The 13,180-nt window shown below is 43.3% G+C and overlaps 1 protein-coding gene across 1 annotated transcript in view; it reads right to left on the bottom strand.

The window, feature by feature from the left end:
- Positions 1 to 13,180, bottom strand: part of DNAH8 (dynein axonemal heavy chain 8) — a 1,926,251-nt gene that overhangs the window by 1,877,893 nt on the left and 35,178 nt on the right. The window contains 1 exon segment of the mRNA XM_029592920.1: positions 4,300 to 4,434. Within this exon segment, the coding sequence (XP_029448780.1) occupies positions 4,300 to 4,434 (135 nt within the window).

The following is a 13,180-nucleotide window of genomic DNA, read 5'->3' as shown; positions in this document are numbered from 1 at the left end:
GTCTCCCCCTCTGAAAGGCTCTGCTCCTGTGCCCCCAAAGACACTAGAACCAGTGATGCCGCTGTGGTCGGGCTCCCTGTCTCCTGATCTGACATGCCGGCATCGTCATCCAAAAACAAGATGGCCACCGTTCCCGCGCTCAGCGGGAACAGGGCCTGCCGCTTGCGAGCCGCGCGGTCCTCCCTGCAGGTTCCTGTGCCATCTCCCGCACTAGAGCTGTCTTCCCGCGCGGGGAGACAGCTCACGCAAAGTCCCTCGCGCTACAGCCGGCTCTCCTGCCGGCCACAGCCTGAACAAGCCACTGCACACGGCATCACGAGGCCCGGGGAGAGGCAGGAGAGCAACTAAACAGTGGCGGGAATCCCTGCGTCCGCCGGGCTGAGCGCGCCACCGACCCCCGCCCCCACCGACCCGAAGGAACCGCTGAGGAATCTGGCCTCCCAGCGGCTAGCGGCCCCGGGGAATAGTGCGTCGCGGGGCCACGGGTCGGCGACAAGCAGCGGAAGGGGGAGGGGGGGAGAGATCTGCACCACTGATATGCACCCCAGCAAACCGGCGTGAATCCAAAGGACCGGCGAGTGTATCTGAAAGAAACCTTAAAAACCAAAAATAAAAGCGAACACTTACCCTGACCGGCCCAGAAGGAAGGGAAAACAGGAGGGAAAAGACATGAAACAGACCTGTCCACAAGTTCCCGCTGCTCCCTCAGCAACAGCTTACTCAGCTGCCCTGTTTTATGGTATATCTTTTTTTCTTTTTTTTTTTTTTTTTAACTTGATCCCTCACAGAAAGAACAAGACCTAGAAGCCTAAGCTCCTGTGCTGGGGACTGCCAGTCCCCTGCTCACATCTGCTGGAGTCAGAAGATACTGAAGATTGAGCTAAGGGAGGTGAGGTTATATAGCACCTCCCCCGAGCTTTTTGTTCTGACTCAATCTGCTGGACGGGGGACATAACCCACTGTCTGGACTGATCCTGGTACGTACAGGGAACAATCCTGTTACAAAACAAAGATACAATATCAAACATTACAGCACTTGTGCATCAACATTTGTTGTGTATATCATTACATGCCCCTGTGCACATTATTATGTGGGACAAACTACAAGATCTTTTCGGCAACGCATTTTCGAGCACCGAAGCTGTATAAAACATCACAAGGAAAATGCACCACTTGTTGTCCATTGTGCTCAATTGAACCACACTTTTCAGCAAATTAAATGGTTTGTCATTGATGCAGTTAAAACCACACATAAGAGGCAGGGATCGGGCAAAGCCACGAAGAGATGGGCAGACCGGCATCGTCAACCAGCACCCATCTTCCTCCCTGGAGACCGAGTCTGGCTCAGCACCAGAAACATTCAGCTTCGACTTCCATCCTGATGATTGGCCCCAAGATATTTTTGATGAAACACCTGAAGGTATCTATGACCTCATCACGTCGTTTGTGAGCAACCTATAAAATTAGTTCACGAAAACACACGCACTCTGCCTACTGACTCAGAAAATTCTGACTGAATGCCTGAACAGTCACAAAACCGTAAGTGATATAAACTTTTGAACGGACGTTGAAGTAATGAGTATATTACAAGTTTATTCTGAACTTAGAATGATATGATTTGAAATCAAAACTAAATAGAAAATAATCTCAAATGTCTTTTTTTAAGATGTAATCCTTTGAGACGCGACACTGCCCTGACGCAGCTTTTCCCACGAAACGTATGTCGGCGTTTCAAGCGTCTTCCGGTACAACCTGGATTAACCATCAAGACAAGTTAAGTGATCTGTATTTCAAGCAGCTTTTACAGAGCTACACTGGCAACAATTTGAGAAATACCAGTATACAGTATCACTTTATCATAGTGTCTTAAGAACTGCAAAGTGATATAGACTGTCCGTTGGCACAATTGTCAAGTCAAGTGACCTGCATCACAAAAAGCTTTCATAGAGTAACAAACTTTGGCAATAAGCCAAGACTGGCTCAGCACCATGGCGTTTTGGAATTATGCTGCCACAAGAATTATAAAGTAATTTTGCTTGACAATTTTTCAAGTGCTGCATTAAGCATTTTGAATTATTTTATCAGCAGCACCATAAACTATATCATTTTGATTCAGAAGGCGCAATTATCTTTCAAATTTTAAGATCTTGCCAATCCTGAGTATATTGGGCAATGAAACAAACTGCAATCGGTCTTCAAGACACGTCTTTATTAAAGGGTGAATTTTCCCTTTTAAATCAAGAGAAACCCCTCGTGCTCACTTTACAAACTCATACAAAATCAGTGAGCAAGAGTAGTTACAACTTTTTATGAAAAAATGATAAAAAATGTTTGCTGAATAAAGAATGCCACACAGTGGTGGTTTTTGACCGATGACTGTATCTACTGGTCTATAATCTGATAACCAATTCAGACATAATACCAGCTCTGAGGTCTTTCCTCCAATTGTCATTAAATCTCTGATAAAAAATATTTTTCTTTATTAAGTCACGACGGTGTGACTTACATTGCAGTCTCAGTTCATTTCCAATATACACCAATCACTTTTCTCTCTCGATATTTAAATTGGTGGATCCTTAAGTATTTTTTCTTAGCATAGCTAGGCAAAGCAAAGTCAAAGTCTGTGTAATCAATCCAAAGCATAGGCAGGGCAGGAACGAGGAAACAGGAACCAGGAACAATGAGGATCAGGAACGTAGAGTAGAGACGAATCTCTTAGCAGCAACAAGTACTCGACCAGCAAGGAGACCTGTTGCAAAGGCAACGCTATGGAGCGGGGCCTGAGCTTAAATACTATGAAGAGGTTGATGTCATCATCCGGGACCGCAGCCAGGTTCCCGCCACGGTCCCTACATAAGTATCAACGATGTGCACGCACCTAGGGAGGGGCGCGGCGCGGGGTAATGGTGTCTCTCCGACGAGCAGTAGTATCATGACCTGGAACGCTGAGGACTGTAGCAGAGCCGAAGGCCTGAGGTCGGAGCTGGCAGCCCACCGCCACTAGCGAGGAGGAAACCAGAGGCTGGAGTCCTTGTGGAAAGGTGAGGGGGCTGTGCCGCGGATGGCATGCATAACACAGTAGGGGGATGTATACCCAACATCTTCTGAAAATAGAGAATATTGGCAGACTGTCATCACTGCAGGGGTATATATAGTGTGATGACAATTTGCTGCATCTTCATCTGCTTGTAGGGGATATAACCATTTGCAAAAACTGGACAAAATGTAATTTCACCATTGTCCTCCATTCATACAATGGATCCTTTGCACCGGGTGGGGAGTCGAAAATGTTTAGGAGGTAAGAAACCCAAGGATTGACTATGCTTGGTCAGTTATGTGATAAGGATGGCATTACTAGTTTTTCTTTACTAAAAGAAAAGTATCATCTCGAAAATACTAATTTTTTCTGGTATCTACAGGTGCAACATTTCTTGGAACACTCTGTAAGAAAAAGATAATATAAAAGGGTAAATTGACTTTTGAGAGGTTGGTTAGTAAGGGTGGCTCTTCTAGGGGTTCATTTCAAATATTTACAGAAGTTTTTTTTTCAGATGGGAAATTTAGACATGAGAAAGTGTGGGAAAAGAACTTTGGCTGCATCAAGGAGGATGACTGAGAAGAAATTTGGTCAAGAGTAGCAAAATCTTCTATATTAGCAAATCTAGTTAAACATGTATAAGGTCTATTACAGTTAGTACCTTACTCCTCATACATAAAGCAAATCTATAAGTTTTTCCCTGATGCATGTTGAAAAACGTATGGAGGTCTGGGCACCATGAGACATATTTGGTGGAGATGCGTTGACTTTGTTCCTTTTTGGAGGTGAGTTCAGAAGATTATTTTTGACATCACCAGATTTAAGATTGAAATGTTAAGTAGTGGTAGCAGTAGTAATTTTTGTACTTAGTGCCAAAGTGGATGCAGTTCCTAATAAAGTAGCAAAGCTAATTGCTCATATCCTCTTGGCAGGAAGGTACAAGATTGTGGCACACTGGAGGAAAATGGAGGTGCTTAATGATCTTGTGTTATATAAACAAATGTGGAGTGTTTACAAAATGAAAAAGCTAACAACAATCCAAAGAGATAAATATTTAGCTTTTGAAGCAATATGGAAACCCTTTGAGAAATGGACTGTGAAGGAAGTAGGGGGAGTGGAAAGGGGGATGAATGAGAGGGAGCAAGATGATTATACGTTGGGAAATACTGTGCAATGTAATGACCAATGCTTGCCAATCTGTTCAATGAAAACCTTTTCAATTAACATTCAATTTAAAAATAAATAAATATTTTTTAACTTACAGATGTGATATCCAAAACTAATTCCTCCACTTCCACTAGATCCAACCCAAGTCTGTTACTTAAGACTTCAAATAAATATCTATATGCAGCATCAATTTTGGATTTTCGAAGTTCTCTTGCTTCTTTACTTCTTGCCTGAAATACACAATTATTTCTCTGTTAAAACTATACAGTTCTATAAAGGATTTTCCATTAAATCTCTAAATTTGAGGATGGCCATTATGGAGACAAAGTGCTTGAGCTCCAGGAAGGAAGGAATATAATATAGATATAAAGCTGATGACAATAGAAAAATGATCAAACCTTCCATTTTCACAAACTTTACTTTTTTTATTTTCTTTTTTATTTGGCATTTCAGGTACAATAAAGAATAAAAAAAAATCAAACAGTATTTCAACACAGATGGAAAAGTCCACAATTCAAGAAATCCCAGAAAATACTAAAAAGAAAAATAAAAAATATACATTGAACAGTAATTACAGATGCAGCCAGAAAAGACAGAAAATATTACACATAATTAGTCTTGTGATGATAGTACAGACTCAGTCAACCCTTCTCTAAATTCCTTCTAGTAATTCTTCAAAATTTATGAAGCCTGATCTGGTTAAAAAAAATATATAACCAATATGATAGTAAGATAACTTATATTTACATGCATATCTAAGAGAGAAAATTGTAATTGAGACTAAAACTTTATATCTTAATAAAAATTTCTGGCTTCAATTCTTAATTTCCCTTGTGACATCTGGATAAGTTCTTATAACCTGTCCTAAAAACTTTATATCTTGTCTGTGGAAGAATAGCTTAAAGATGCAATCATGATCTGATTCCAAAAATAATGTTACCAATAGAGTTGCCTTACTTAATAAATTTAGAAGAAAACCTGAACACTCCTCCCCCATAAAGATCTCAAAATTAATAATTTTTTGCCACTTCAACTTTTCCATTCCCATACTTATTTCCAATTGGCAAATAATATGAACCCAAAGGAGGAATTTTCAAAACCTCTTTCATATAATTTTTAAATAAATCAATTCCTGAGACATCTGCCACACAGAAAATTTACCAAACGCAAATTTCTCTTTTTTCAAACATTTTAGCATTTTCCAAATTTAGAGCAAAATACTACATTATCTTTCACTAAAGTAACACAAGTACCCTGAATAGATAACTTTTTAGATTCCACAAGAGATACCTTTTCACTAAATTTATTCATAGCCTCTTCCCACAAACAGTTTATTCTTCAAATGTCCCTAATATATCATACTGAAGCTCAATTTTGGTTATTTCTAAAGTTTCCAATTTGGAGAAAGCATGCAGTAATATATCCAAAGATTTTCCTTGGGTATAGTCAGTTAGTATTCTTTACTTTCTCTAAAATGTTTGCTTACCCGATTGAGCAGAAGAATAATGCAGAGCATATGTCAATGTCCTCACTGAGCTCAAAGTTGTAAAGCATGGAAAGGGGGTTGGGTGGAAGAATTCCAAGGTATCCATCACTGCACCTCAAAAACCATGAATCTAAAGAAACCTTGAATTCTAACTCCACTACTACGTTCATACCACCATCAGCAACCAAGTCTCCGAAGAAACACATCACCTGCATTCAGGGGAATCCACAAACAACAGAGGAAACCACTCCAGTCAACTACGCGGCAGCCAACATGCCTGCTGTCATTGCCCACTCCTCCAGCCGCATACACAGATGCTGGAGCCTCTAGCACTATTCCAAATCTCTCTGTTGCTCAAGAGAAGGGTCTGAAGTTAAGCCTGTACACTCATCCTGAGAACAATATGAGTGCGAGCTATAAGAAGATTCACAATCCTCTTAGAAATCATAGGGGTAGATTTTATAATTCTACGCGCGCGCGAACAAAAGTATGCCGGATTTTATAAGATCCGCGCGTATCTTATAAAATCTGGGGTCGGCGTGCGCAAGGGGGTGCACATTTGTGCAACTTGCGCGACAAGCCCTGCACGCACTACCCGTACCCTCCGCCTCCCCCCACCTTCCCCCCCCTAACCCACATCCCCCCCCCCCCCCCCCGGCCCTATCTAAACCCCCCTACCTCTGTTGCAGAAGTTATGCCTGCTTGAAGCAGGCGTAACTTTGTGCGCGCCGGGCCAGCTGCCACGCGCCGTGTTCCGGTCCGGGGGCTTGTCCGGAGGCTGTGGCCATGCCCCTGGAACGCCCCGAGCCGAAACCACGCCCGTGGCACCACCCCCAGATGACATGCTGACCGCGTCATGCCCCCCGACACGCCCCCAATGACGCGCTGTCTGCGTCACGCCTCCCGACACGCCCACCCCAAGAAAGCCCTGGGACTTAAGCTCGTCCCGGGGCTTTGCACTCGCCGGAAGCCTATGCAATATAGGCTCGGTGCGTGCAGGGGGGTTTTAAAAGGGTTCCGCGCGTAACCCTTTTAAAATCCGGCCCATAATGACCTACTGGAGGATCCTCTGCCTCTTGATGAACTAGAAATGCATACATTTTCCAGCAGTGCTTCCTGCCTTTGTTGAAAGAAGTTATGGTTAAGCAGTGTTTGGGTGGATTCTCAGGTACTGTGGCAGATGACTACGCCCACGGGGAGGAGCCCCGTGGGGAGCCACAGTACTGGGCTAGACTCAGGGACGCACAAACACAGAATTAGATCTTTTATTGTACAGCTTGTAGGATACCACCAGAGGTGGCAGTAGTGAGGTAGTCTGGATTAGCAGTCTCGGCACCCTCGGCAGAGGGGACCCTTCTCACCCTGTTGGTATAGGGGAATTCCGGTGTAGATTTCCCAGCAAGGCAACGTTGTAGATGAGACAGACTGAGAGTTAGATTACTCACTAGATGGTAGCTGTAGGTATGCAATTCCACCAGGTTGAAGTAGATGGTACTGGCATCGAAGCAGGGAGAGCAGGCCCTCGAGGAGTGAGTACCTGATCTCTGTAAGGCACCTGAAATAAAGCAGAGGGCCCCCGAGGAGCGGATACCCAGGTTAGTCAATACCCCAAAGGTCAGAGAAAGAGCTTCCAGCGGCAGCACGGAAGTGGCAGGGTAGCTTAGACCGGACGAATCCAAGTCCAAATCCAGTCCTTGCTAACTCGTTTAGCTAGCACATAAGGGCAGGCTAAATACCTGGATGGTGTGACTTCACTTCAGGGGGATGCCCCCGAGGTTCGCGCCATAGCTGGAATAAAGATGAGGGTAGTGCGCGTGCACCCTAGTAGGGCCTTGGGAGGAGCATGGCGGGAGGCAGCACCATAGCTGTTCCGGGGTCGCCAGAGAGGGCGGCTTGCAGACGCGGTGGAAGCCATTTTCCCAAGGTAAGTGGGAGGAGCCGTGAACAAGGTGAGGCAAACATGGCGAAGCCGTCTAGGACTGACGGACGCAACAAGAAGAAATGGATAACAGACTTTATTTAATTTGAGAAAGGTATAGCAGAACTAGAAAGTTACAGTGTGTTGTAGGTCATTATAAAAATAACCAAGTTCTTGAAGAATAATATTCTACAGGAATTACAAGTTGTAGACAAAAGGGTAAAAATTAAAAAATAAAGGAAAACAAAACTGATTTTGTCAGATGGTTTGCATCAAGTAGTGCCACTTCCTAATCAACACAGTTTTGCTCTTGACTGTCCCCTCTAACTTCCAAACTCTTTTCTTTGTGGCTGTTGTAAATCCTCCTCATTTCTTCCTCATACTTAAGGAAATTTTCATCAAATCTCATCCACACTTTGTAAGGGAAAGTGATTGTGTTGCAGTAGGGTGGCCTGATCTCACAAACCTTCAGGAAGATACCATACCTATTGAAGCCCACATTAAAACAGAACCTCTTGATGCCCTTCTTGATGCCTCCTCCTGCTGCCCTCCTCTCCTCCACGTCCCCTTCCTCGTAATCTTCAATCAGCTGCAGCAGCACATCTCAGAACTCGATAATGCCCTGGGCTGGCAGTATGATGGTCTGCTCCTGCCCCAGGCCATGATGAAAGTAGCCCATGAGGGAGGGCCCCCAGCTCATGGTCTTCCAGATTCTCAAGAACTGGCCCTGCTCGTTCTCCTTCAGGTACAAATAGTACTTCCTATTATTCTTCTTCTAAGGGACTCTTTTCAACATGCTGGAGCCAGGCTTCTCTGAGACGGTTGAGCCAGATGGGGATGGGGGCTCCTGGGTTGGTTGTGCAGCCTCCTACTGGACTACTTCCCCACGTCACCACTGCCACTCTGCTACAGACCCAGGCAAGTATAGCGCTCAATGAAGTCCCTAAGGCAGACACGGAGCTGAGCGGCTATGGCCAAGGAGAGGGCAACCTTGCTCTTGTGCACACCACTGTCCTGCTACCCCTGGCCCAGCCATAGATCAGCAATCTTCAGAGAAGGGCAGTCAAAATGATAAAGGGGATGGAATGTCTCGCTTATGAGGAAAAGTAAATAGGTTAGGGTTCTTCTGCCTGAAGGAGAACAGACAGATGAAAAGAGAAATGATAGGAGGTCCATAAAATCATAAGTGGATGGAATGGGTAAAAAGAGAAATGTTATTTGCCCTTTAGTCTCGTGCACAGCCAACCCTGCACGAGACTAAATGCACAATTGAATCTTTATGGGTAGAAATCCCTTGTGTGTCGGGGAACACTATAGTGATAGGAGTATACTACCGTCCACCTGGTCAAGATGGTGAGACCGACAGTGAAATGCTAAGAGAAATTAGGGAAGCTAACCAAATTGGTAGTGCGGTAATAATGGGAGACTTCAATTACCCCAGTATTGACTGGGTAAATGTATCATTGGGACAAGCTAGAGAGATAAAGAGCCTCACGACACCTTCAGGTACTGAGGGAGTGAGGCACAATGGGGCAGGGAAGACAAGGCAGGCGGGAGTCAGCGAGGGCGGGGAGAGGAAAGGGGGGGTGGGGGAGAGAAGAGGAGGGTGGGGGCGGGTCCGGCAGGTCTGGATAAAAGGGAAGCTCCTACAGCGGAGCTCCCCTTTTCGATCCAGACATCACCGGGTTACCTGCAGTTTTGTGCTCGGCGCGTGCTTTCGCTCTTGCCTTGCTCCTGCGACGTTCGACACCACCGGACGCGTGTAGGGGTTGCTGCGGCTTCCTCCTCGCGCATCGCTGTGTTCCTTGCAGGGCTTGAGTGCTCTCCTTTTTGTTTCAGCACGCGCCTTCACTCAGCCTTCCTTCTTCAGCGTCCCGATTTCCAGCGGTCGTCTGCAGGGATTTTGCCGCAGCGCCCCTCTCTTCTCTCCCAGCCAACGGCACAGCTCTTACAGTGTTGCGAGATTTGTACCTCGCGCTCCCTTGGCAACGTTTACAGTTGTGCGCGTGGCGGCCCTGATACAGGGCGTTTGTCCTTCTACCTAAGCAGCATTTCTTTCGGGGCTATTACGGTATCGTATAAATTTAAAAAAAATAATAATAATAATACCTGAATTGCCTTATTTCTGTACATGTTTTTTCTTGCATTATATGCTTGCTGGTACTTGTTATTTTCACCTTTGCACCGCGTTTATTGTGTTCTTGGGTGGACAAATTTAATTTCTAGCACTAAGCTACGTGTCCTAGCTGTGTTTAATTTAATTTATGTTATTCTCAGGGGGCGAGTAAAAGTGATTAGGCAGCGTTTGCACTATATGTCGTCACTTGCGCTTGCATTGCATTTTTGCCCGGATGACCATGTGTGCACACTGTTGTTTATGTGCAGATATATAAAAAAAAAAAAAAATCTGTTTGCGCCTACTGCCTAGTGTGCTTTGCCTCTGACATGGGAATTTTTTCATGTGTGGTCACCATTTAAAAAAAAATATATATATATATATATATATATATAATAGCAATATGAATTATGGTGGGATCGGGGATACTGTGGGATCAGGGCACAGTGGCTAGCACATGGCGATAGCCATCTTTGTTTAGTAATAATGTGCACATGGCGACAGCCATTTTGCCTAGCCCACAGGGCAGTGGCCATTTAGCATTATGGCACATGGAGGTAACCCTTTTTTTTGCATTAGGGCACATGGCGGCAGCCATTTTGCTGTAGGGCACATTGCGGCAGCCATTTTGCATTAGGGCACATTGCGGCAGCCATTTTGCATTAGGGCACATGGCGGCAGCCATTTTGATAAAGTTCCTGGATGGAATAAATGAAAGCTTTATGGAGCAATTGGTTCAGGAACCGACGAGAGAGGGAGCAATTTTAGATCTAATTCTCAGTGGAGAACAGGATTTGGTGAGAAAGGTAACGGTGGTGGGGCCGCTTGGCAATAGTGATCATAATATGATCAAATTTGATTTAATGACTGGAAGGGGAACAGTAAGCAAATCCACGGCTCTCGTGCTAAACATTCAAAAGGGAAACTTTGATAAAATGAGAAAAATAGTTAGAAAAACTGAAAGGAGCAGCTACAAAAGTTAAGTGTGCAAGAGGCGTGGTCATTGTTAAAAAATACCATCCTAGAAGAACAATCCAGATGTATTCCACACATTAAGAAAGGTGGAAAGAAGGCAAAACGATTACCGGCATGGTTAAAAGGGGAGGTGAAAGAAGCTATTTTAGCCAAAAGATCTTCATTCAAAAATTGGAAAAAGGATCCAACAGAAGAAAATAGGATAATGCATAAACATTGGCAAGTTAAATGTAAGTCACTGATAAGACAGGCTAAGAGAGAATTTGAAAAGAAGTTGGCTGTAGAGGCAAAAACTCACAATAAAAATTTTTAAATATATCCGAAGCAGAAAGCCTGTGAGGGAGTCAGTTGGACCGTTAGATGATCGAGGGGTTAAAGGGGCACTTAAGGCTGATAAGACCATTGTCGGGAAGATACCAATCTCTGGGAGCTGGAAGCAGTTTCACATGAAGTGGTACAGCAATTGCAAGGAAGAGAGACGCCAGAACAAACCCCTGCAGACTCGGAAGAATCTGGTTAACCTGTGAGCTGGTAAGGCTGTTAACTTTTACCCTTGAGTCTATATGGGAAGCAATAATATATCTCGTCAAATAATAACCACAGTTAATAAAGTGGGAAGGCTGGAAGTGAAAATGGCAACCATTGAAAAGGAAGTGGCAGAAAACATTCAAAAGTTACAACCTTTGGAGGTAAAACTGGAAAGTTTCAAGGATATACAATGTAATATTATTAAGGAAAATAAAGTGATCCAGCAGAGAATAGAGAATTTGGAAAATCAGGCGAGGGCAAGAAACTTGAGATGTATAAATTTTCCTAAGGCAGTAGCCACAGAGGCATTCACGGAGCGGGATGCCAGTGGCCAGTGGTTGGTGTTCCACCTTCACGGAGCGGAAGGATGGAGGGCTGCCATCTCCAAATTAAAAAAAAAAAACAAAAAACCCAGGGGTGGGTAAGAGTATGTAAAATTAACGAAGAGTTAATTACCAATTATTACCAATTATATTACCAATTATAATTATTACCAAGTATTACCAATTATTAGGCTTATTCAATATTTGATAGTTAATGTGGCTTTCAATGCATACTTCACTTTCAATGCATATCCAGCATAGCTCTCTGCTTCAATGGCAAGGGAGAAGTAAAACTAATACTTCACGCATATCCAGCATAGCTCTCTGCTTCAACGGCAGGGGAGAAGAAAAACAACCAATAAGGGCTGAATAACATAGTCTGGGTAAACAAATAAGTATGGGTGTAGCTTGCTTATTGTGGCGGTTACTACCCCTAACTAATCAAGCTTGATATTTCACTTGGATGCAGCTCCATCACTGCTCTCTAGATTAATGGTGGGGGTGAAAGGGAAATAGAACCAAAGGTTACTAAGAGCCAAGAGAAACAGATAAGTATGAGAAAAAAGAAGTGTGAAGCTTACTGGGCAGACTGGATGGGCCGATTGGTCTTCTTCTGCCGTCATTTCTATGTTATCTGACTCCTAAGGAACTTTGGAGAAGATACATGTTGGAAGTCTTAAAAATAACAGAAGAAACTCTTCCAATTGTCTCAAAAGTTCCTATCTTTTCTTCTTCTTACTCCTAGTTGTACGTATCCTTGTTTATTGTAACTGTATTTATAACATGTATTTATAATATGTATATTACATATTTTGTTCTATGTTCCGGTTATTACCCCATTGTTTACTGTAAACCGGCTTGATGTGATGTTATCACGAAAGCCGGTATAGAAAAAATCAAAATAAATAAATAAATAAAAGTATACTTTACCCCGCCAATTAAAAAAACTGGAACTGACTCCGACAATTTTCAGATTTTGCAACTCAGAGAAACTCCTAATTTGGATATATCTGCAATTCTTGAACAGTCTGATGAGAATATTGCCACACCATTCACTTTAATTGTGCTGTTTTTGATGGAATCTGATAGGGAGTGGATTTTTAAAAAATATTTTTTCCCACCGTACTGAATCTTTTCTTGGCTGTAGACTCCAGATTTTCCCCGATCTTGCGAGAGCGACGCAGAGGAGACGACAACAATTCCTCTGCAACTCCTCTGCAAACAACATAAACCCTGAAAAACTAAACAACATAAACCCTGAAAAACTAAAATGGATAAAGAACAATAGAGAAAGAAACAACCCATGGTAGAACACTCAACTAAAAGCTATGAAAGCCAACCTTAGGAAAAAAAAAAGGATTGGCAAAAAAACAAATGTCCCCTGACATTGCAAAGATCTCGCACACAACTCGCCATCTATAAAAAAATGATTCACAACACTAAACGAGAATACTATAGTCAAAAGATCAAACACTCCACCAATAACTCCAAATCTCTCTACAATTTCATAAACAACCTCATATCTGAAAACAACAATGCCCCCTCAAATACATCCAAAAACCTAAGTCAGGACTGGCCATATTTTTCAAAAACAAGATAAGTAAAATAAACGGAGCCACCAACAAATCCC

Source organism: Rhinatrema bivittatum, chromosome 3 (assembly GCF_901001135.1).
Source record: "Rhinatrema bivittatum chromosome 3, aRhiBiv1.1, whole genome shotgun sequence".
Classification (NCBI taxonomy): domain Eukaryota; kingdom Metazoa; phylum Chordata; class Amphibia; order Gymnophiona; family Rhinatrematidae; genus Rhinatrema; species Rhinatrema bivittatum.
Note: the sequence above shows the minus strand (reverse complement) of the source record. Positions and strands in the feature narration are given on the sequence as shown.